The sequence below is a fragment of the Hyla sarda genome, chromosome 1, assembly GCF_029499605.1.
Source record: "Hyla sarda isolate aHylSar1 chromosome 1, aHylSar1.hap1, whole genome shotgun sequence".
Taxonomy (NCBI): Eukaryota; Metazoa; Chordata; class Amphibia; order Anura; family Hylidae; genus Hyla; species Hyla sarda.
Window position 1 is genome coordinate 197882937 of NC_079189.1, and position 25262 is coordinate 197908198.

The following is a 25262-nucleotide window of genomic DNA, read 5'->3' on the forward strand; positions in this document are numbered from 1 at the left end:
ACACATAAATCCTTTGATAAATCCTAGGAATTACTCTGTGCTATCCTAGTGTAACCTTCTCTATGTAAGATGAGTCATGAACAGCAAAATGAACTTTGAGCTAATAATGGATCTCTGGTTTGGAGATATGTTTCAGAACAGAAACAAACTTTAAAAGAAGGTAATACACTGGGTTAGTGTAATTTATTCATTTGGATTATTTATTTAGGTTCTAATACTTCTGATATTTAATTTAGAAAATATAAAATTGAGGCTTGGTTCACATGTAGCATTTTGTTCGGTGTTTTATCAGTAGCTAAAACTGCGAGTGGACCCAAAACACAGGTAATAGTACAAATCTATCAGGCTAGGCTTTGTTTTTGGGGGGGGGGGGGGGGGATTGCAAAAGTGTTGTTTTGTTTTTCTCAGCAAGAGTGCAATAAAAATTTCTTCACCCTGTAGCAGTTTTTCATTGCCTAAAGGCAATGAAAAACTGCTACAGGGTGAAAAAATTGGTGTTTCATCATAAATGAATAAAAAAGCACTTTAAAATCAATAATGAAAGCTACTTTATAATCCATGTGTGCTTAAAGGGGTATTCCACGATTTTTTTTATTTGACTATGCTACAGGGGCTGTAAAGTTAGTGTAGTTCATAATATACTGTCTGTACCTGTGTGTAACAATTGTCACAATTCTTCTGTGATTTTCACTCCAATATTTATTTTTAACAGCATACTAAATGACTGTTGTCTCGGATTTTTTTCCCAGGTTGCAATGCGGCCGAGACCTGACTCACTAGTCAGCTGATGACAGGGAGCAGGTCTGCTACAATGGGCGGAGGGATCGCTTGGTGGGAGAGAGATCAATCTGCAACAGCTGTAGGCACCCTGATTGAAAACCACAGGTCTTTTGAATGGATGCTGCTCACTTATGTTTCAATGGGTGGGGTGGCTGATGTGTGGGAGGGAGGAAGATGGAATTGTGGGATTTGTAGTCAAAAAAAGAAAAGTCAAACAGGAACTACCAGTTCACAAACAGCTAGCCACACTGTTAAGGTAATCTCACAACATAGCCATTTAGCCCCAAGACAAGTGCAGATCCTTCCTAAGCATGTCCATTACTGTCTGCCAGGTACGTACTAAAATCACCTTATGGTGGATAACCCCTTTAAAGCTGTTGTTAGGGGTACTTTGTCTTTAAGCACATTTCCACAGTATTCAGATAAGGCTTCCACTAATCTGAGCATGTGTCATTATTTTATTGGTTGTGCGTGACCTTTATACAGATATCTTATTTATTAGTTTTAATGGTACGTAGTGATAAGCAAAGATTATTTTACTACACATCAATGTTTAAAGTCTCTCAGACATAAGGGAGACCTTCCTTAAAGGGGTATTCCTGGCAAAAACATTTTATCCCCTATCCAAAGGATAGGGGATAAGATGTCTGATGGCGGGGGGGGGGGGGCTGAGACACCCCGCGATCTCCCTGCAGCACCCGCATTCTACATGGCATGAATGGAGGGGGCGTGGTGTGCCCAGTCCCGGAAACCTGCGGGTGCTGCAGGGAGATCGCGGAGGGTCTCAGCAGTGGGCCCCCCGTGATCCTTTGGATAGGGGATCAAATGTTTTTGCCCGGAATACCCCTTTAAGTTATACACTCTATTTGCTCTAGGTTCCAAATTTAAATCCCTTTCATATTGAGGATGAGACCTAAAAGCCAATTTGACCATCTGTAGTGTAACCTGTTAAAAGCTAATATATGCAGGGAAAACTGGTGATACATGTTCATTTCACTAATAGGACATGCAGCATTCATTAAACTATTTCTATATATCCAAAATCAGGCTTTGCAGACTCTGTTCTCCTCTGCTCTATGCAATTCTGTATAGTGTGTGCCATTACCTCTATCCAGTTATAAGGGAGGGAACACAGCATCTTCCAGTCATGCTCGCCACATCCCCCTTTTGGCAGTCAGGTACGGAATCTTTTTAAATGCAGCTAAAGATTGGAAAAATCTTTTTAAAGTGTATCTCTCCTGTCTTTTTTTTTTTATAAATTCCTATCAGTATAAGTAGGAAAAAAGCTGTCAATATGGGACCTAGTAGATTTATTCAAACTTGTGCAGAAGAACAGTGAAACAGCTGCCAATAGCAACCAATCAGATAGTTCATTTTATTTTTAATAAAATAAAGGCCTGATTGGTTGACACAAGAAACTGCTCATTTGTTCCATTACACAACGTTTTGTTAATTTCCCGTTTTGGTGCACAGAATTTAAGCAGAGTCTGATCAGCTTCTGCAGTCATGACAATGGACGCCATTGTCAAAACTTTGGTTTCCATGGCCACCATTGGCGCCCCACCACCGCTCCTGTGGGATGCCGATAAAGGGCAGAGGAAGCCAACCATTCTTTAGATATGGTCAAACTTACCACAGCATCTACAGCACCTTCTCTGCAGCACTTAGATGGGGCAAGCAGAGCAGGTGCCGTGATTTCATATTCCCTGCCAGAAGCCATGATTGGTCAGTTGGTGCTGACCAATAACAGCTTCCAGCTGGAAACATGAAACCACGGCACCCGTAATTTCATATTTCCAGCTGGGAGCCATGATTGGTCGATTGGTACCGATCAATCACAGCTAATGGCAGGGAATATGAAATCACAGTGTCCGTAATTTCATATTGCCTGCCAGGAGCCACAATTGGTCAGTTGGTGCCGACCAATCATGGCTCCCGTTGGAAAATATGAACAGGAGTGGGGCACATGCTCCAGGTCTCTGAAAGCACCAATCACCCTTATCTTCTTGTCCACCAGAGACTAGATTAGCGATGAAGTGCCATGATTCACCAGTTAGAATAAAATGTTGGTGACAGCAGTCTATGACAGCTAATGTCACCTTTCTGGCACAGCATGTTTACGTGCTGTGACAGTTTAGCTCTAGGACGAGCTGACTCGTCCTAATGCGGGAAGTGCCAGCTCCAGTTCAGGCCAACTCATCCTGAGATGACAACCATTTAAACATGCTCTCCAAAGACAGTTTTGCAATCCAGGTCTGGGCCAGTGTAGATTTGTGGTGATTTGAAGGGGTTTGCGACTTTAGGCGACACTGGCACTTGATTACACAATTACCAATGCAAGTTGAAAACTGAAATTGCCTTTTTTAAGCTTGTTTGTTGCTGTTTGCTTGCAGCGTAAAGTAACGAAAAGAATGTTTGGCACACATGCAACATTTTATGCAATAATTATAAGCAGAAAGAACCCTCTAAATACAATGCTAAATGTCTTCCCAGATTTGTAAAAATGCTTTGCTGTCTTACCTTTCCATTAGTCCACTGCACTAGAACTGGTCGCTGAAGTATGGCCAGGTTAGAGTCTCCTAGTAGTTTTTCAGCATTGCTTTCAGTAAAAATATTCTGACCTTGTGGACGTACAATTATGTTATCTACTTTAATATTCTTCATCTGTAATGAAAAAAAACATCTTAAGAAGTTATGTCTTATTAATGCCTTACTTACTAAATTAATTTAAAGGGGGACACTGGGAACAGACACTTATCCATATCCTGGGGAGGGGGTTCAACTACCAGGATCCATTATTTACCCATCCTCGGTTCACTCTGGCTCCCATCTTTGCAAATGAGTGCAAGTGACTGCCCACTCTGCCAATTAGAAACTGAGACAGGACCCTTTCCCAGCCAGTGATTGGCTGAGTGGGTTGTCACTTGCGCTTGTTTTCGAAAGTAGGCTAGAGCACACCGAGGACGAGTAGGTAGCCGAGCCCCAAACAGGAGATTGTGGGGGGGTCTCCTATTTTGTGGATAGGGGATACGTTTAAGTTCCCCGGAGTACTCCTTTAACCCCTTAAGGACTCAGCCCATTTTGGCCTTAAGGACTCAGACAATTTAATTTTTACGTTTTCATTTTTTCCTCCTCGCCTTCTAAAAATCATAACTCTTTTATATTTTCATCCACAGACTAGTATGAGGGCTTGTTTTTTGCGCGACCAGTTGTCCTTTGTAATGACATAACTCATTATATAATAAAATGTATGGCGCAACCAAAAAACACTATTTTTGTGGGGAAATTAAAACGAAAAACGCAATTTTGCTAATTTTGGAAGGTTTTGTTTTCACGCCGTACAATTTATGGTAAAAGTGACGTGTGTTCTTTATTCTGAGGGTCAATACGATTAAAATGATACCCATTATTATATACTTTTATATTATTGTTGCGCTTAAAAAAAATCACAAACTTTTTAACCAAATTAGTACGTTTATAATCCCTTTATTTTGATGACCTCTAACTTTTTTATTTTTCCGTATAAGCGGCGGTATGGGGGCTCATTTTTTGCGCCATGATCTGTACTTTTTTTTGATACCACATTTGCATATAAAAAACTTTTAATACATTTTTTATAATTTTTTTTTAATAAAATGTATTAAAAAAGTAGGAATTTTGGACTTTTTTTATTTTTTTTCGTTCACGCCGTTCACCGTACGGGATCATTAACATTTTATTTTAATAGTTCGGACATTTACGCACGCGGCGATACCAAATATGTCTATAAAAAATGTTTTTTACGCTTTTTGGGGGTAAAATAGGAAAAAACGGACATTTTACTTTTTTATTGGGGGAGGGGATTTTTCACTTTTTTTTTACTTTTACTTTTACATTTTTTTACATTTTTTTTTACACTTGAATAGTCCCCATAGGGGACTATTCATAGCAATACCATGATTGCTAATACTGATCTGTTCTATGTATAGGACATAGAACAGATCAGTATTATCGGTCATCTCCTGCTCTGGTCTGCTCGATCACAGACCAGAGCAGGAGACGCCGGGAGCCGCACGGAGGAAGGAGAGGGGACCTCCGTGCGGCGTTATGAATGATCGGATCCCCGCAGCAGCGCTGCGGGCGATCCGATCGTTCATTTAAATCGCGAACCGCCGCAGATGCCGGGATCTGTATTGATCCCGGCACCTGAGGGGTTAATGGCGGACGCTCGCGAGATCGCGGGCGTCGGCCATTGCAGGCGGGTCCCTGGCTGCGATTAGCAGCCGGGATCAGCCGCGCATGACACGGGCATCGCTCCGATGCCCGCGGTTATGCTTAGGACGTAAATGTACGTCCTGGTGCGTTAAGTACCACCTCACCAGGACGTACATTTACGTCCTGCGTCCTTAAGGGGTTAAAGGGATACTCCGGTGAAAAACTTTTTTTTTTTTTAAATCAACTGGTGCCAGAAAGTTAAACAGATTTGTAAATTACTTCTATTAAAAAATCTTAATCCTTCCTGTACTTATTAGCTGCTGAATACTACAGCGGAAATTATTTTCTTTTTGAAACACAGAACTGTCTGCTGACATCACGAGCACAGTGCCCTCTGCTGACATCTCTGTCCATTTTATGAACTGTCCAGAACAGCATATGTTTGATATGGGGATTTCCTTTTACCCTGGACAGTTCCTAAAAATGGACAGAGATGTCAGCAGAGAGCACTGTGCTCGTGATTCAGGAGACAGCTCTGTGTTTCAAACGGAAAAGAATTTCCACTGTAGTATTCAGCAGCTAATAAGTACTGGAAGGATTAAGATTTTTTAATAGAAGTAATTTACAAATCTGTTTAACTTTCTGGCACCAGTTGATTTTAAAAAAAAAATTCACCGGAGTACCCCTTTAATGTTCCAAAAACAACTTTTTTAGATACTTGTCGCTTAGATCTACTTGTGATTTTGTTTGTAAAGACAGAGTAGCAATATTTGACTTATTGCTTTTTAATTTTAAAATGTCAGCAAAAAACACTTTTGTAGAATGTCTGCCCTGAAAACATTTTGAAGACATTCTGCAAATCTGTATGTTCCGCCGGCACTAGGGACGCTCGGAAATGCGCTGTTTTCTTAGACGGCAATGCATTTTTAAGCAGAATATGCAGAAACATTGCACAGGTTCATTGTTTCTGTGGACATCAAAATAGGGATTTCCAAGGCAAATTTTTCTGCCGCGAAAAATGATGCTGTGCGGCAGAATCCCATAGCAAGCTTTCAGAATCCCACAGGAGCTTGCATGACCCAGTTACTGTAATGAAACCCATAGATGCAGTTGTGCTGGAATAAGCCAAATGATGCTGTAGGAATGGAGAATGAGCATGATGTGGGCAAAAAACTAAAAACCTGGAGTGCTTCTTTAAATAAGGCCCATACTGGTGAACTCGCTGAAAAAGGTGACTTAAAAGAGTATGTAAAACAGACTAATATCATAATATCACTAAGAGATAATTATCATTCTGGCGTGAGAAAACATACGGCAATCTTGATGAGTTGGTCATCTTTGTTGGTGGGATTCCTCCATATCAAGTTGACCATTACATCTGTTGAAATCTTGTAGCCCACACTATCCTCAAGTGATCCTCTGGGTTTATCGATTAGCACTTCCGTTGTATATGCATACTTATATACCTTGTCATTGTTTAGTCTTGGACCTGCTGTATGTACTATAAAAGAGTAAAAAACAGCTATTATTATAATATGTCTTTCCATGCTATTCAGTACAACCGATGGTTCTGCCAATACCAGTAACATACACCAACATGTGGCAAATATGTTTGCCAGAACTATATATTTTTTATAGTTTAACAATTAAATAATAAATAAAAAATATTGCATAAGAGACAACAGTACATTCAACCACTATAAAACACTTCAATGCAACCAGATTTTTCAATGTAAGACCAGCAATGAGTCAAGGATCCATCATGAATATCAACATTTATATCCATGGGGTGTTAAAGTTTCTATATATTCTATAAATATGAAATATTCTAGGAACATGTGAAAAGTTTTTATCAGTCAGGGTCTGAGTGTTCAGACCCCAACCGATCATGCGATCATGTCTATGGGATAGCCCTATAGACTTACATTATGGGTCGGTCATGGTGACGCAACACAAGATACAGGTTGTAGGTTTAGAAATCGTTTATTTTTATTTTTTATGACAGTGCCCATTCAATGCTTAATATTTGTTTTGACCATAAGGTCTCCTTACAATGCTAGAGTACTTAATTTAAAGGCATATTAACTTTGTGCATTATGTCAAAATAAGTAACAGTCGCAATTGATATACATTCTATTTTGTTTAGTACACCATATATGGCAAGGATCAACCAAATTTACTGATTATACTGATTATACTTTTGCCCAATTCATGGTCCAAAAGAATTGGTCAGTAATAATGCCATTAGCCACATACTTATTGTTAAACAAGTAGTAGGCTTTAGACAACCCATTTTTGTTAGACGGTTTCAATGATGACAGCAATCAGCTGTTATGTGTGGGGGAACTCCGCCCCAACTGCTCAATCCCCCTGCAGTGTCACAAATGAAGAAATAAAGCATTACCCATTTCTTACTAAAGTCTACCCATTTCTTACTAAAGTCTACCCATTTCTTACTAAAGTCTACAGTCTATCCAAGAAATGCAGGAACATATTGGTTCCTCCAGAGTGAGAAGCACTCTATGCTCTGGTTAATAGGTATAGGTCTTAAATGGTTGACTCTTAAATCCTTCAAAGATACATTTTAAAACATCTAGCTCAATAGTAAAATCTGTATTCATCAAATATTCAAATAATTATGGTGGATCATAGCATATCATTCTCCATGGGAGCTGTCGGAAATAGCCATAGAGAATGAAAGGAGCAGCAGAGCGCATGTGTGACTGTGGAAAATTGAGTCCCCATTTTAAAGGTTGCAGGGGATCCTAGTAGTCGGACACCATCAGAGACATATCTCCAATCCTGTCCTGTGTAAAACAAATGGAAATCCCCAAAATCAATGATAATTCCAGTTTTAAAGGCAACAAAACAGGAAGCAAACAAGAGTGGTTCGGTATGACACTGCACAGTTGTGTGTGAAAGAGTTGGACATGTAGTGTTCGATTTGTTGCTGAATAGCTCATAAGAGAATATGTTCTGATCACCAATTGCATAAGTATGTGTGGTCTATAATTAAATCATGTCATAGTATACTGCAGAACTTTGTAATGCGTGCACAAGCAAGTGTCAGTGACATGCGAAGTATGCATATCTGTCACCTGCCCAACATACTCTTATACTATACACTGAGAATTCTTTATTAGGCATGTTGACAGAGAGAGTTTTGTAAGCAATAAATTATTTTTGTTTACTTTTACTTTTTCCCATTTTATACATTGTTGTGACACTGTTGACTTGAGTTGCATTGACATTGATTGAATTTCACATTCAATAGATGCTGATATATTTACTAAATGTTCTCACGGTAGTAATGGGTTATCCAGGAAAAAAAAATGTTTTTATATATCAACTGGCTCCAGAAAGGTAAACGGATTTGTAAATTATTTCTATTAAAAAATCTTACTCCTTTCAGTACTTATGAGCTTCTGAAGTTAAGGTTGTTCTTTTCTGTCTAAGTGCTCTCTGGAAGCACCCAGTTTAGAAGAGGTTTGCTATGGGGATTTGCTTCTAAACTGGGCGTGTCATCAGAGAGCACTTAGACAGAAAAGAACAACTTTAACTTCAGAAGCTCATAAGTACTGAAAGGATTAAGATTTTTTAATAGAAGTAATTTACAAATCTGTTTAACATTCTGGAGCCAGTTGATATATATATATATATATATATATATATATATATATATATATATATATATATATATATAAAATTCCTGGATAACCCCTTTAAGTTGGCCAAAGGGAAATTCAGATTTGAAGTGGGACAGGGTCTTAAAGGGATTGTCCGGCAAAAAAGATTTGTCTAAAAACATTTCTAGGATCGTAAACAAAACCTAAAACAAACTGTACTCATCTCTCATTTGATCCCTGTAGCCTCCAGTATTTCTGCTCCCGGTCTCAACTGTGCTCCACTTCCTGGTGCTGGGCCCAATACATCAGAGTGCCGCTCCTGCCAGTGATTGGTTGAGCATGTTACACCTCAGCCAGTGATTGTCTAAGCGGCACTCTGAGGTATTGACTGTCCAGCACCAGAAACTTGAGCACAGTGGAGACTGGGTGCAGCAATACCAGACGCAATGGGGACTGAGTGAGAGGTAAGTAGAGGTTTTCTTTTGTTTGTTTGTTCTTTTTTTACCAGCCTAGACATGTTTTTCAGAAAAACCCTTTTTGCCAGACAATCCCTTTAAAGGGGAACTCCGCCCATAGACATATTATATATTGGATAGGGGATAAGATGTCTAGGGGCGGAGTACCCGTTTAAAGAAAACCTACTAAAAAAGCAGACTCCTTAGAAACCTTTTAAGGCTAAGTTTTAAATATCAAGCCATGAATAAATAAATAAATAAAAAAAGCTGGTAGGATATCTTAAAATTAGGTCATTACAATGTCTGATGAACAAGACACAGCTGTTTATACCTTTCCATTCGTTAACAAAAATGAAGCTAAAATGAAAAAGCTATGTATAAAAACCAAGTACACCCCATAAATCAGAAACTTGCAGTAACGTTTTTCTGCATGACTTTCAGTTTGCAGGTTTTTTTTAGAAAGAAAAGGCTTTCTCCTGTTAACCCTTACAAACAAGCAGTAAGGATGTACTTAAAGGGGTACTCTGGAGGAAAACTTTTTTCTTTTTAAATCAATTGGTGCCAGAAAGTTAAACAGATTTGTAAATTACATCTATTAAAAATAACTTCTATTAATTCTTCCAGTACATATTAGCGGCTGTATACTACAGAGGAAATTCTTTTCTTTTTTTAATTTCTTTTCTGTCTGACCACAGTGCTCTCTCTATTCATGTCAAGAACTGTCCAGAGCAGGAGAAAATCCCCATAGCAAACATATCCTGCTCTGGGCAGTTCCTAAAATGGACAGAGATGTCAGCAGAGAGCACTGTGGACATAGAGAAAAGAAATCCAAAAAGAAAAGAATTTCCTCTGTAGTATTCAGCAGCTAATGAGTACTGGAAGGATTAAGATTTTTTAATAGAAGTAATTTACAAATCTGTTTAACTTTCCGGCACAGTTGATTAAAAAAAAAATAATAATTTTCCACCAGAGTACCCCTTTAAATGGTACCTTTTGTAATGGTACTTTTCCAAAATACGTCTTAATAAAATTGTGCAACTTCATGTGTTATATTAACCCCTAACAGTATGGCCACCAGGGGTCCTCCTAGTCCTGCCTGCAGTCCTGCTTGCAGATCGTCTCCTGCAGCAGCCTGGCAGAGACAAAAGTCAGGAAATGCAGGTGGGACCTCAGCTCAGTCATGTGTATAGTGCTATATATTTTAGCTCCTCTTCCCTTTGAGCTGAGCTAGACTGCCATGACACCTTCAGTGTAGGTAGTACTGAATATTGTGCTGAATATTTCAGCTTTTGCAGCACTAGACGGAGCAGTGAGGGAACTTCCTCCCTCACTCTGCTACCTAGTCTGGAGCTGACTGAGACGGAGCAGAAGATACCGAACAATATCAAGGTAGAGGTAGGGGGGGGGGATGTGAAGTGGGGTTATTAAAAAAATATATCAAGCTCATGACAGGTATTCTTTCATTTATCACATACTGCTTCTGCATTTTGGCCTGTTCGGAATTTGTCATGTGTTCATCAGAAGTTGTCTTAACCTAATTTTAAGACCTTCGAAGGACCAGATTTCTTATAATGTCCTAATATGTAAAAGCATAGAACTAACCAGGAAAGGTTAATGGACATTATCATGTATAGCTTGGAAGAAAGACAAGACAAAGGGGATATGATAGAAACGTTTAAATACATAAAGGGATTCAAGTAAAGGAGGAGAGCATATTTAAAAGAAGAAAAAAATACAGAGGACATAGCTTTAACCGCTTAAGGACGAAGCCCATTTTCACCTTAAGGACCAGGCCAAATTTTATTTTTGCATTTTCGTTTTTTCCTCCTCGCCTTCTAAAATCCGTAACTCTTTCATATTTACTTTGTAATGAAACCTCTGATTTTACCGTAAAATGTACGGCGAACCCAAAAAAATATTTTTTTAGAGAGGAAATTTGAATGAAAACCACAATTTTGCACATATTGGAGGGTTTCGTTTTCACACTGTACAATTTACGGTAAAAATGACATGTGTTCTTTATTCTGTCGGACAATACGATTAAAATGATACCCATGGCTAGATACTTTTATATTTTTGTACCGCTTAAAAAAAATCTAAAACTTTTGTACAAAATCAGGAAAATCTAAAATTGCCCTATTTTGACCACCTATAACTTTTTCCGTATAAAGGGCGGTATGAGGACACATTTTTTACGCCATCATCTGAACTTTTTATCGATACCACATTTGCATATATAAAACTTTTTGCAGAGATTGCAGAGATTTTTGCAGAGATTTTTGGAGATTGCACTATGCATGCAAGAAGAAAGGTAAGATACACAGCTTTTTAAAGCTCTGGACATTTTTTCAGGGCTGGAGGGGTGTAAGGAGTAGTTAGGGAACATAGCCTGAGTTAGTATAGAACAGTTTATTTGGTGACAGGTACTTTTTAAAGGTTCAAAGGTTTAAAAGTAATATCAGAAAGTATTTCTTTGCCGAGAGAGCAGTGGGTGCATGGAATAGCCTTCTTGCATAAATAGCTAGGGACTAATAATAGGATTTAGAATATTGGGCAGACTAGATGGACTAGTGTAGGCACCAAGGTCTGCCAAGTTAGTTTTCCTAGAAACCCTGCTTAACACACAGTGCACTAGGATAGTGGTTACAGTGCAATGTACACAAAATCCATTGCATGTTGGAAAAAACATAATTGGGAGTCTCAACTATTGCAATATCTGTCGTTTGGGCTTTTTTTTTGGCCACCTCATCATCCCTAAAAAGTACACAAATTATGCCAATAAAATCTACAGTTCACACTGCACAAACAAGCCCTCACCCAGGTCTATCAACAGACAAATAATAAAAATGTGTGTGTGCGTCTCTGTGAAAAACCAAAAATAGGCCAAAAGTTTTTTTTTTTTCAAAAAAGGGAATTTGTCACCTAGATTTTATGTTGCCGATTAGGGACAGATACTAAAACATGTTTTTTTTCTAACCTGTTTCTATTTTCTGATTGTAATTTCTTATCTGATTGTAAGTTTTTTTTTGTACATGTTATGTTGCCTGAGCTGTTTGTAATAGCATTTAGTGACATGCTTTACTGCAGGACCCATGAACCATAGACAGCAAAAGACAGGAACTGCCCCATTCAGATGAATTGAAGACCTTTACAGAGGTTATTCTATTTGGAGGGGGGATGCTCATCTCTGCTGTGAATGTTGGTGGATCCAGTGTTATCTCTCTATTGGTGTTACCTTTCCCTTGAAAGGCACTACGGGAAAATGATCTGTACAGAACAGGACGTCTTAGCTTTCTTTTAGACCTAGTGGCCAGAATGGAAACTGCAAGACTTCAGGATTATTATATGGATAGAAAAATGAAAAATTATTTAAAAACATCACCAAAAGTTCTTAAAAAAAATATGGTTAATGTAAGAACTGATTAAAACATTGGGTCACTTTTTGATGACACATAAATTGGTAAAGCATAAGAAAAACTATATAAAATGATCAAAGGGGTTGGCCCACAAATGAAAAAGGTGGCTACCCAGCCAACACCAACCTGTTTGCCGCCAGCAGAGAAGGTGCCAAAAACAGACGAGTTGTCTGTGTTATGCAATTTGCATATTCCCTTTGGCATTAATGGGAGGTGCGTAAATACGGCAACAAAAAGCTGTGCTGCTTTCTTCCAAACACAGCACCACTCTTGTCCTCTGTTTGTGTGGGATTGCAGCTCATTTCCATTGCCATGAATGGAGTTTTAATACAACACACAACCTGAGGATGGGTGAGGTGCTGTGTTTGGAAGAAAGTACCAGCTTTCTCTAATTCTGGTTGGGTTAAACATCTTTGTGACAATTCAGTTGATAGAGCCTCAAAAAACATATGGGAGAAATCATTAGTGATCTGTTAAACAAGGGAGAGAATTACGTATAAAAATATATCCCAATATCAATTGGTCACTTAATTTTAGCAATAAATGAATGCTGCAAAACCACTATCATCAAACTGAGTAGTAACATACTGGAACTCAAATCAGACAGACGGAGTTTCACGAGAACCTGCCAACCTGTCGAGAAGGTCTACTATATATGGCAAAAGAAGCAGATGAGCCTAATGAAGGCTTCAGATCATGATCCTAAATGGCTTAAAAGTTAGATTACACTTAAAGAAACAGTCCAGGTATGTTTTCTTTGTTTATATAGTGTGGTGATATATAGTGTATCCATTTACATATTAAAGGCTGTTGTGTATACATGTTTTTTTGCTGATGTAGCATGCATGGATTGTCTGCATTCTTGATTCCTATCCCTGTCTCATATGATTTCCTACTGCTGCCTACATTTCCCATGATGCCACTGGGTTTGCAGAGAGTTATAGTGGCATCTCCTCACTGCATTTGCTCATGTAAGTGCAGTAAGTGACATAGACCTTCTTTCTGTAGTGTCCCAGAAAAATCATATGTCTGAGTCTCAGAATTTTATTTTTTTTATCAAGGATTACAACATTACAATTTATATGTGGAAATTCCTTCAAAGGAAAACTGTCACCCATTCACCCGATACACCGAGTTATAGTACGGGTGAACAGGAGACCGATGCAGGGTCTCGGACTGCTATACCTACCTGCAGTCTGGAGCCCTGATCCCTCGAAGGTCCCCCTCTTCCAGCACTGACTTGCGCTTTGAGGCGGGCCCGCCGGCTAGATTTGAATATTCATAAGCGCCGGTCACATGAGCGCTCAGCAGGCATGAGCGCTCATGTGACCAGCGCTTATGAATATTTAAATCCAGCTGGCGGGCCCGCCTCAAAGCGCAAGTCAGCGCTGGAAGAGGCGGACCTCCGGGGGATGCATTAATAACTCTGGAATGCTTTTACAGTTTATTCTGATTCCGAGACAGTTTTTTGTGACATATTCTACCATAACATAGTGGTACATTTTTGGCGTTACTTGCATCCTTTCTTGGTGAAAAATCCCCAAATTTTATGAAAATTGTGAAAATGTAGCATTTTTCTAACTTTGGAACTCTCTGCTTGTAAGAGAAATGGATATTCCAAATACATTTTATATTGATTCACAAATACAATATGTATAATTTATGTTGGCATCAGAAAGTTGACATGTTTTAACTTTTTGATGACATTAGAGGGCTTCAAAGTATAGCATCAATTTTCAAAATTTTCACGAAAATTTCAAAATCTGAATTTTTCAGGGACCAGTTAAGTTTGAAGTCGATTTGAGGGGCCTTTCTGTAAGAAATACCCCCAAAATGACCCCATTATAGAAACAACCCCCCTCAAAGTATTCAAAATGACATTCAGAAAGTTTGTTAACCCTTTGGGTTTTTTACAAGAATAGCAGCAAAGTGGAGGAGAAAAATCTAAATCTGCATTTTTTACACTAACATGTTCTTGTAGCCCCATTTTTTTCATTTTTAAAAGTGGTAAATGGAGAAAAAGCCCCCCAAAATGTGTAGCCCAATTTCTATTGAGTATGGAAATACCTCATATGTTGACATAAAGTGCTCTGTGGGCTTACAACATGACTCAAGAGGGAAAGAGCAACTGTGGGATTTTTTAAAACAAATTTAGCTGTCATGGTTTTTGGGGGCCATGTTGCATTTAGGAAGCCCCCATGATGCCAGAACAGCAAATCACCCGCACATGGCATACTATTTTGGAAACTACACCCCTAAAGGAACATAACAAGGGGTATAGTGAACCTTAACACCCCACAGGTGTTTGACGACTTTGCATTGGACGTGAAAATGGAAAATTAGATTTTTAACACTAAAATGATGGTGTTACCCCAAATTTTTCTTTTTCACAAGGGGTAATAGGTGAAAATGGCCCAATTTCTCCCTATTAAGAAAACGCCCCATGTGTGGGCATTAAGTGCTCTGCTGGCGCACTACAATGCTCAGAAGAGAAGGAGCAAAACTTGCCTTTTTGAAAGAGAATTTAGCAGAAATGGGTTTTGGGGGGCATGTTGCATTTAGAAAGTCCCCAGGGTGCCAGAAAGGCAAAAAAAAAACAACAAAAAAAAAAACACATGGGGGGGGGGGGGAACTGTGTAGGGGTATGTGTATATGTAGTGTTTTACCCTTTGTTTTTTGTAGGTGTAGTGTAGTGTTCTTAGGGTACAATCACACGGGCGGGTTCACAGCTAGTTTCCCGCTGGAAGTTTGAGCTGCAGCGCAAAATTTGCTGCATCTCAAACTTGCAGCGAGAAACTCACTGTAAACCTGACCGTGTGAATGTACCCTGTGAATGTACCCTGTAAAGGGGGGGGGGGGGCAAACGTCCAGCTGTTTCAAAACTACAACTTGCCCAGCTTGCCCTTTGGCTGTCCGTGCATGCTGGGGGTTGTAGTTATGCAACAGCTGGATGCACACTGGTTGCAAAACACTGAGTTTGTTACTTAACTCAGTGTTTCCCAACCTGTGTGCCTCCAGCTGTTGCAAAACTACAACTCACAGCATGCATGGTCTGTCAGTGCATGCTGGGAGTTGTAGTTTTGCAAAAGCTGGAGGCACACAGTTTGGGAAACACTGAGTTAGGAAACAGACAGTGTTTCCCAACAAGTGTGCCTCAAGTTGTTGCAAAACTACAACTCCCAGCATGCCGAAGGGCATGTTGGGAGTTGTAGTTATGCAACACCTGGAGGAGAACAGTTTGGAGACCACTGTGTAGAGGTGTCCAAACTGTAGCCCTCCAGATGTTGTAAAACTACAACTCCAAGCATGCTCAGACTTCCCAGGCATGCTGGGAGTTGTAGTTCGGCAACATATGAAGGGCCACATGTTGCTGAACTACAACTCCCAGCATGCCTGGGCAGTCTGGGCATGCTTGGAGTTATAGTTTTGCAACATCTGTAGGGCTACAACTTGGGCACCACTGTATAGTGGTCTCCAAACTGTGGCCCTCTAGATGTTGCAAAACTACAACTCCCAGCATGCACAGCCAGCCATTGGGGGTCTGCGCATGCTAGAAGTTGTAGTTTGGCAACTCCTAGAAGGCAGCAGTGAAGGTCACTTACCACTGATCTTCAATGCTGCCTCTACCGCTGCTTCCTCACTGCTCCCGATCTTGCCACTGCCTGCCGCCGATCCAGTGGACTCCAGCCTCCTCGTGACTCCGGTACCTTTCCGCCATCTTCGCCCCCCCCCCCATCCAGGGGTGGACAGAGCGGTGATTTCAACTGTAAACCCCCCCCCCCCAACTGCCATTGGTCGGTTATTCTTAACCGACCAATGGCAGGGGATAGGAGGAGGTGGCATCACTGCCACCTCGCTCCTATCCTTCAGGATGATCGGGGATGTCTCTGACATCTCCGATCATACCTATTTTGCGGGCTATCAAGTCATCAGAGACTCGATCAGCCCGGAATCGCCGCAAATCGATGATCTGAATTGATCACCCTGGGCGATATGCCGGGATGCCTGCTGAACGATATCAGCAGGCATCTCGGTCAAGTCCCCACCCGGTGAACGGCAGGGGCCGGAAGAACGCAGGGCGTACCTGTATGCCGAGTCCTTAAGGGGTTAAGCTATACAGTAAATCTGAACAATGTTGTGAATCTGCCATATCAGTATGTAACTATTAACATGTATATTGTACATTAAGTGCAAATACAAGGCAATAATACACTGTGATCTGAGGTGCACTTGTATTAATAGGTCATCTTGACATTAAATGTCATTAAGAACAAGTTTTATTAAAGAGGAACACGAAGAGAAATTCTTGTTGACATTCACTCTGTGCAGCCTCCCACACTAAACCCATGCAGCTCCATGGACTGACTGTCAAAGGGCAGTAGATCCTGTCACAGGATAACAACAGCTGTTCCTGTGGGGTTATGTAGGAGGCCATGCATGTCTTATAATTAAAATATAGTTTACTAATAGTTTTCTGTTATAGCCATAGTAATATTTCTTTACAACACGAATACCAATAGGGGCAAAACACTCTACAAATTGTGACACAACAAATAATAATGTGTGTGTGTGTGTATATATATATATATATATATATATATATATATATATAGGATATACATAGGATATACTGTATAAGAGTAATTAAATATTTTTGGTAGTTTCCCACTTAACCCCTTTACTCAATAGCCTGTTTTGACTTCAATGACCAAGGCAAATTTATCAAATCTGACATGCGTCCACTTATTTGGTAATAACTTTGGAACACTTTCACTATTGAAAGCGATTCTGAGATTGTTTTTTCGTGACATATTGTACTTTACATTAGTGGCAATTTTTTATTGATAAAATTTGCAGAAAAAATGAAAAATTAGCATTTTTCTAGATTTGATATTTTCTGCTCGTACGACAAATAGCCATGCCGCACCAAATTAATGATTAATTCACATCAACAATAAGTCTACTTTATGTTCCCATTATTTGATAAACATACTTTTACTTTTTTTTAGAATGTTAGAGGGTTTATAAATTTAGTAGCAATTTTCCAGATTTTCAAGAAAATTGCTAAATCTGATTTTTCAGGGACCAGTTTAGTTCCAAAGTGGAATTGAGATGCCTGTATGTTAGCTACCCTCATAAATCACCCCATTTTATAAACTGTACCCCTTAAAGTAGTCAGAATGACATTAAAAGAAGTTTATTAACCCTTTAGGCATTTCACAGAAATAAAAGCAAAGTGGGGGCGGATTTTAAAATTACATTTTTTTGTAGATTTTTCATTTGAATCCATTTTTTTTCTGTAACACAGTAGGTGTAAACAAAGAAATAAAACTGAAGATTTATTCCCCGAATTCTGACGTACTTAGAAATATCCCATATGTGGCCTTTATACGCTACGTGTCTTTCACACAGGCCTCAGACATGAAGGTGTGCTGTGAGGATTTTAGGGCATCCTTTTAGTTTAGGACGCTTTCATTGGTACCATTCTGGGGTACATGTGACACCCTGATCGTTTTTTATTTTATATTTTATGAGGTGGTATACATTAAAAAAAATCTATTCTGCGGTAGTTTTTTATTTAATTTTTTTAGGTCGTTCACCATGCAGTATAAATGACATGTTAACTGTCATGTTTGTAAGTCGCCGCATTCTGTGAGCTGTAACTTTTTTATTTTTTCACTGACGCAATTGTGTGAGGACTCTTTTTTTTGCGGGACATGTTGATGTATTTGGGGGGATTATTTTTGAGGGTATATTATACACATATACAGTGACCCCTCGACTTATGATGGCCTCGACATATGATCATTTCAACATATGATGGCCTCTCAGAGCCCATGGTATGTTGAAGGCAGCCTCGACATATGATGCTGCTGTGTGTCGGGGCCATCGTACAAACAGCTATCTGACAGCGCTGACAACTTCAGCAACTGACAGATAGTTGTTTAATGTGCCCCGTGTGCCCCGTTCTGCCTCCTGTTACTCACATGCTGTCCTGCTAACTCATACAGGCTTCCACTGTGAGCTCTGTGTAAGCCCCACCCTCCCAGAGCAGCCATAGTCAATAGCCTGCAGCATCTTGCTGCAGGCATCCAATGAGCTGCTGGCTGCCCTCCCCTTCCTTTCCTATAGAGCAGTAGTTGGCAGGATCTTAATGGAGGACATTCTGTCCCCCCTGAAGGTATTTAAAGAACTGTACAGTACTGTATGCGATGTCACACATCACATACAATACATAGACACACTATACACCCCATACATCAATGTTTCCCTACCAGTGTGCCTCCAGCTGTTGCAAAACTATAACTCCCAGCATGCCCAGACAGTCAATGGCTGTACATGCATGCTGGGAGTTGTAGTTGTGCAACAGCTGGAGGCACCCTGGTTTGTTAAACACTCCCCATACACTCCACATACAATGGTCATCCCAGAACCAATTGGCAGTTTCCCATAGAGATATGTACTCGACATATGATGGTTTCAACATATGATGGTTCTCCTGGAACCAATTAATATCATATGTTGAGGGACCACTGTATATAATGTATTTTCTTCTTTTTTTTATTTTGTTCATAATTTTTTTTTTCCACTTTTTTTATTTTATTTTTTTACTATTATACACATAATTCAATGGAGTACACATCTATACTCCATTGAATTATGCCTATGTCTGTCAGTACTGACAGACATAGGATAGATCAGTCCCTACCTTAGGTAGGGACTGATCGCTCATATTGCCATCACAACGGAGGCCGGTGTAAGGCCGGTGTAACTATCGGCGCTCTGCTTTCACTTTGCACTTTGCTCCCTCCCTCTGTTACCCTAATAGATACTGTGGTCTTAGTGACCGCAGAGTCTACAGGGTTAACCGTTCCGATCCTAAATGCCCGCGGGTGGCCTTCTCCGATGGGGCCCCTCTCACCACCGATCACTTCACACAATGAAGCGACGGAGGAGAGGGGGGAAGGAGGAGACCAGCACTAGATCCCTGCTATTGGTCCATCTATACTGACGGACCAATAGCAGCGATTGCCGGCCGGTGCTGTGACAGTTTATTCTCATCAGGTACATGTACGTGGTAATGCAGGAAGTCATCCCTAATCACCATGTACATGTACCTGATTTTGCAGGAAGGGTATTTGGAAAATTTACAATTACCTGTGCCCTGTGCCCAGTAACAAAATTGCATAACATTTTTGTACAAGCTTGGAGTTTGCACTAAACATTTGTGCAATTTTGCCATTTGGGGCAGAAAATAAAAAAATTCCACTCATGGTTCACACTCCTGATCACAAAAGCTGCATGGCTTACATTCCATCCCCTGACCTCCATGATGGGGTTGGAAGGAAATACTCAGGCAGGCCTTCGATCAGGGCATACATAGACCTTTGATCAAGGTATGCAGACCCATTATTCCAGTATGGGCAATACCAATCTGTGTTCACGAGTTGTAGTTATGTTATGTTGCAGTTTTTGCTGCGGTTTTGAGAACTGCAACATTACGGCAGTATTGTTGCAATATTTTCCATATATGAACACTGCATGTTCACACTCAAGAATAAAAGTATTTGAATACAGTGAATATTACTTCCCCTTATTCAGACTAGAAGGTGGATGAGGAGAATAATGTTGTTTAATAGACAGACCTCTGGTCTCAGTTTATACTGTTCTGCTCTTAGATATAACACTTTCTCCTTCTTGTCTATTCTTAAGCTTTTAGTGACCTATTTTGAGCCATATTGCCCAAGCAATGTTTTATGTTTTTTTTTTCTTCGTTTTTTTCATTAAGTCTATGTTCACACTGCATTTGGGCAAGCATATCTGATATATGCTTAACCCCTTAAGGACTCAGCCAATTTTCACTGTAGGACACGGCCATTTTTTGCACATCTGACCACTGTTTTTTTAAACATTAATAACTCTGGGATGCTTTAACCTTTCAATTTGATTCTGAGATTGTTTTTTCGTGACATATTCTACTTTATGATAGTGGTAAAATTTTGTCGATACTTGCATCATTTCTTGGTGAAAAATTCCAAAATTTGATGAAAAAATTGTAAATTTTGCATTTTTCTAACTTTGAAACTCTCTGCTTATAAAGGAAAATGAATATCCTGGCGCACTACAATGCTCAGAAGAGAAGGAGCGCCATTGAGCTTTTGGGAAAAAAAATGTTTGGAATGGAAGTCAGGGGCCATGTGCGTTTACAAAGCCCCCCGTGGTGCCAGAACAGTGGACCCCCCCCCACATGTGACCCTATTTTGGAAACTACACCCTTCAAAGAATTTAATAAGGGGTGCAGTGAGTATTTACACCCCACTGGCGTTTGACAGATCTTTGGAACAGTGGGCTGTGCAAATGAAAAATTACATTTTTCATTTTCACGGACCACTGTTCCAAAAATCTGCCAGACACCTGTGGGGCGTAAATGCTCACGGTACCCCTTATTACATTACATGAGGGGTGTAATTTCCAAAATGTGGTCACATATCGGTATTTATTTTTTTGCGTTTATGTCAGAACCACTGTAAAATCTGCCACCCCTGTGCAAATCACCAATTTACGCCTCAAATGTACATGGTGCGCTCTCACTCCTGAGCCATGTTGTGTGCCCGCAGAGCATTTTACGCACACATATGGGGTAGTTCCGCCTCCAGCTGTTGCTAAATTCCCAGCATGCCTGGACAGTCAGTGGCTGTCCGGAAATGCTGGGAGTTTTTGTTTAGCAACAGCTGGAGGCTCCGTTTTGGAAACACTGCCATACAATACATTTTTCATTTTTATTGTGGGGGGACACAGTATAAGGGGGTGTATATGTAGTGTTTTACTCTTTATTATGTGTTAGTGTAGTGTAGTGTTTTTAGGGTACATTCGCACTGACGTGTTACGGTGAGTTTCCCGCTAGGAGTTTGTGCTGCGGTAAAAAATTTGCCGCAGCCCCAACTTGAAGCAGCAAACTTACTGTAAGCCTGCCCGTGTGAATGTACCCTGTACGTTCACATGGGGGGGGGGCAAACCTCCAGCTGTTTCAAAACTACAACTCCCAGCATGTACTGACAGACCGTGCATGCTGGGAGTTTTGGGTGGTACTTTTGCAACAGCTGGAGGCACACTGGGTGGAAAACCTTCAGTTAGGTTCTGTTACCTAACTCAGTATTTTTCAACCAGTCTGCCTCCAGCTGTTGCAAAACTACAACTCCCAGCATGCACTGATCGCCGAAGGGCATGCTGGGAGATGTAGTTATGCAATAGCTGGAGGTACGCAACTACAACTCCCAGCATGCCGAGACAGCTGTTTGCTGTCTGTGCATGTTGGGATTTGCAGTTTTGCAACATCTGGAGGGCTTCAGTTTTAGAGAACACTGTTAAGTGATCTCAAAACTGTGGTCCTCCAGCTGTTGCAAAACTACAAATCCCAGCTTGCCCAGACAGCAAAAAGTTGTTTGGGCATGCTGGGAGTTGTAGTTTTGCAAGATCTGGAGGGCTACAGTTTAGGGACCACTATATAGTGGTCTCAAACTGTAGCCCTCCAGCTGTTGCAAAACTACATATTCCAGCATGCCCAAACAGCTGTCTGGGCATGCTGGGAGTTGTAGTTTTGCAACATCTGGAGGGCTACAGTTAGAGACCTCTGTATAATGGTCTCAAACTGTACCCTCCAGATGTTGCTAGGCAACTCACCGTCTTCCGTCGGATCCAGCCGCACGTCATCGTCGCCCGCAGCCTCCGTCGCCCGCCCGGATCGGTAAGTGGATCTTCGGTGCCGATCTCCTTTCGTTCCCCGTTCTGCCCCGCCTATTGTGGGTGGGCAGGATGGGGAAAACGAAAGTTAACCCCCCGCCCACGATCTGCTATTGGTGGTCACGTCTAGACCCCCAATAGCAGGGATAGGAGGGGTGGCACCCCTGCCACCTCACTCCTATGCCTTCAGGGGGATCGTGGGTGTCTTAGACAACTGCGATCCCCCTTATATTCCGGGTCACTATAGACCCGTAATGACCCGGGAATTGCGCAAATCGCAAGTGTGAATTCACTTGCGATTTGCCGCGATCGCCGACATGGGGGGGTCTGATGACCCCCCTGGGCGTTTGCACGGGATGCCTGCTGAACGATTTCAGCAGGCATCCCGGTCCGATCCCCGCCCGGCGCGCGGCAGGGGCCGGAATTCTCCATGACGTACGTGTATGTCATGGGTCTTTAAGTACCAGGTTGTCATGACGTACGCGTACGTCAAGGGTCCTTAAGGGGTTAAGGAAAGCTCCTGGAGAATATGTCAAATATAGCTATAGATCCTCATTGATCTGATTGAGATCATGTTCAGTCTATTGGTGTCTGTAGTATAGGAAAGCACAGCAGACTGTGTGTTTTTTCTTTTTTGTTTTTATACAGTGGGCCACTGCAAAAATGTATGCCAGATGTGTTTTTGTTTTTTGCAAATGGCTGACATATGCCACTTAGTGGCTATGCAGTGGCATATTATGGAGGTATACACTGGAAGTATAGATCAGGGAATACTTCACCATTTACCTATGATGTTTAGAATAAACACAGTGTGAATATCCTCTTCAGGACATAGGGCGTATGGATACGCCCTGCATCCCGAGTCCTTAAGGACGCAGGGCGTATCCATACGCCCGTGGGAATTCCGGTCCCCACCGCTAGCCGGTTGGGGACCGGAGCCAGATGCCTGCTGAAATCGTTCAGCAGGCATCCCGGCATATCGCCCAGGGGGGTCATTATGTCCCTACATGTCGGCGATCGCCGCAGATCGCTGGACAATTCAGTCCAGCGATCTGCGGCGATTCCGGGTCAATCGGGTCTCCAGTGACCCGATGACCCGGAATTACTGGCTGTTCGGGGCCGTCTCTGACGGCCCCGAACAGCCAGAGCCTGCAGGGGTGAGGTGGCACTGGTGCCACCTCACAATCGCCCTGATTCGTCGGCCGGATTACCGGCCGACCAATCAGGGCGCCTGCTGCAGGTGTCACTCCCGCACCCGCTCCGCCCCTCTTCCGGAGGGCGGGAGCGGGTGCGGGAAGACGACCCCGGGTGCTGGGGACCCCGATCCCCGGCGTCCATATTGGGATCGGGGCCCCAGGAGCGACGGCGGCGGCGAGGGACAGCCTGCGTGGAGCAGCAGCAGGAGGTGAGTTACAGCCTCCTGCTGTTGCTTAGCAACAGCTCCCAGCATGCAAAAAGGGCATGCTGGGAGCTGTAGTTATGCAACAGCGGGAGGCAGACCACCACAACTCCCAGCATTCCCTTATGGGCATGCTGGGACTTATGGTTTTGCAACAGCTGGAGGCACATTTTTTCTATGGAAAAGTGTATCTTCAGCTGTTGTATAACTACAACTCCCAGCTTGCACAAACAGCTAAAGTGCATGCTGGGAGTTGTAGTGGTGCATCTGCTGGTTGCATAACTACAACTCCCAGCATGCCCGTTGGCTGTCGGTGACTGCTGAGAGTTGTAGTTTTGCAACAGCTGAAGGCACACTGGTTGTGAAACCTAGAGTTTTTTTTTTACCTAACTCAGTGTTTCACGACTGGTGTGCCTCCAGCTGTTGCAAACTACAACTCCCAGCAGTCACCTTACACCATGCACCGTACATGCTGGGAGTTGTAGTTTTGCAACAGCTGGAGGCACACTGGTTTTGAAACACTGAGTAAGGTCACAAACTCCGTGATACATAACCAGTGTGCCTACAGCTGTTGCAAAACTAAAACTCTCAGCATGTACAGTCTCTCAGCGCATGCTGGGAGTTGTAGTTTTGCAACAGCTGGATGTCCCCCCCAATGTGAACGTACAGGGTACACTCACATGGGCGGAGGCTTACAGTAAGTATCGGGCTGCAAGTTTGAGCTGCAGCAAATTTTCTGCAACAGCTCAAACTGCCAGCGAGAAACTACTGTGAACCCCCGCCCGTGCGACTGTACCCTAAAAACACTACACTACACTAACAAAACATAAAATAAAAAGTAAAAAACACTACAAATACACAAACCCCTACACAGCCCCCTCCCCTCCCCAATTAAAATGAAAAACGTCTGGTACGCCACGGTTTCCAAAACGGAGCCTCCAGCTGTTGCAAAACAACAACTCCCAGTATTGTCGGACATCCGTTGACTGTCCAGGCATGCTGGGAGTTTTGCAACAGCTGGAGGCACCCTGTTTGGGAATCACTGGCGTAGAATACCCCTATGTCCACCCCTATGCAATCCCTAATTTAGGCCTCAAATGCGCATGGCGCTCTCACTTTGGAGCCCTGTCGTATTTCAAGGCAACAGTTAAGGGTCACATATGGGGTATCGCCGTACTCGGGAGAAATTGGGCTTCAAATTTTGGGGGGTATTTTCTGCTTTTACCCTTTTTAAAAATGTAAAGTTTTTGGGAAAAGAAGCATTTTAGGTAAAATTTTTTTTATTTTTTTTACATATGCAATAGTCGTGAAACGCCTGTGGGGTATTAAGGTTCACTTAACCCCTTGTTACATTCCCCGAGGGCTCTAGTTTCCAAAATGGTATGCCAAGTGGGGTTTTTTTTGCGGTCCTGGCACCATAGGGGCTTCCTAAATGCGGCATGCCCCCAGAGCAAAATTTGCTTTCAAAAAGCCAAATGTGACTCCTTCTCTTCTGAGACCTGTAGTGCGCCAACAGAGCACGTTTCACCCCCATATGGGGTGTTTTCTGAATCGGGAGAAATTGGGCTTCAAATTTTGGGGGGTAGTTTTTGCTTTAACCCTTTGTATAAATGTAATTTTTTTGGGAAACCAAGCATTTTAGGTAATTTTT

General features: G+C 41.6%; 1 protein-coding gene across 6 annotated transcripts in view; it reads right to left on the bottom strand.

The window, feature by feature from the left end:
• Nucleotides 1–25262, bottom strand: part of MTTP (microsomal triglyceride transfer protein) — a 137910-nt gene that overhangs the window by 71010 nt on the left and 41638 nt on the right. For 5 of the 6 annotated variants that reach the window (XM_056566924.1, XM_056566934.1, XM_056566942.1 and 2 more), the window contains exons 2-3: nucleotides 6288–6475; nucleotides 3301–3444 (exon numbers count right to left, since the gene is read on the bottom strand). In XM_056566924.1, coding sequence (XP_056422899.1) covers nucleotides 3301–3444; nucleotides 6288–6475 — 332 coding nt within the window. Of the gene's footprint in view, nucleotides 1–3300; nucleotides 3445–6287; nucleotides 6476–16073; nucleotides 16190–25262 lie in introns of those variants that run through there. The other variant, XM_056566959.1, reaches the window with a different exon arrangement.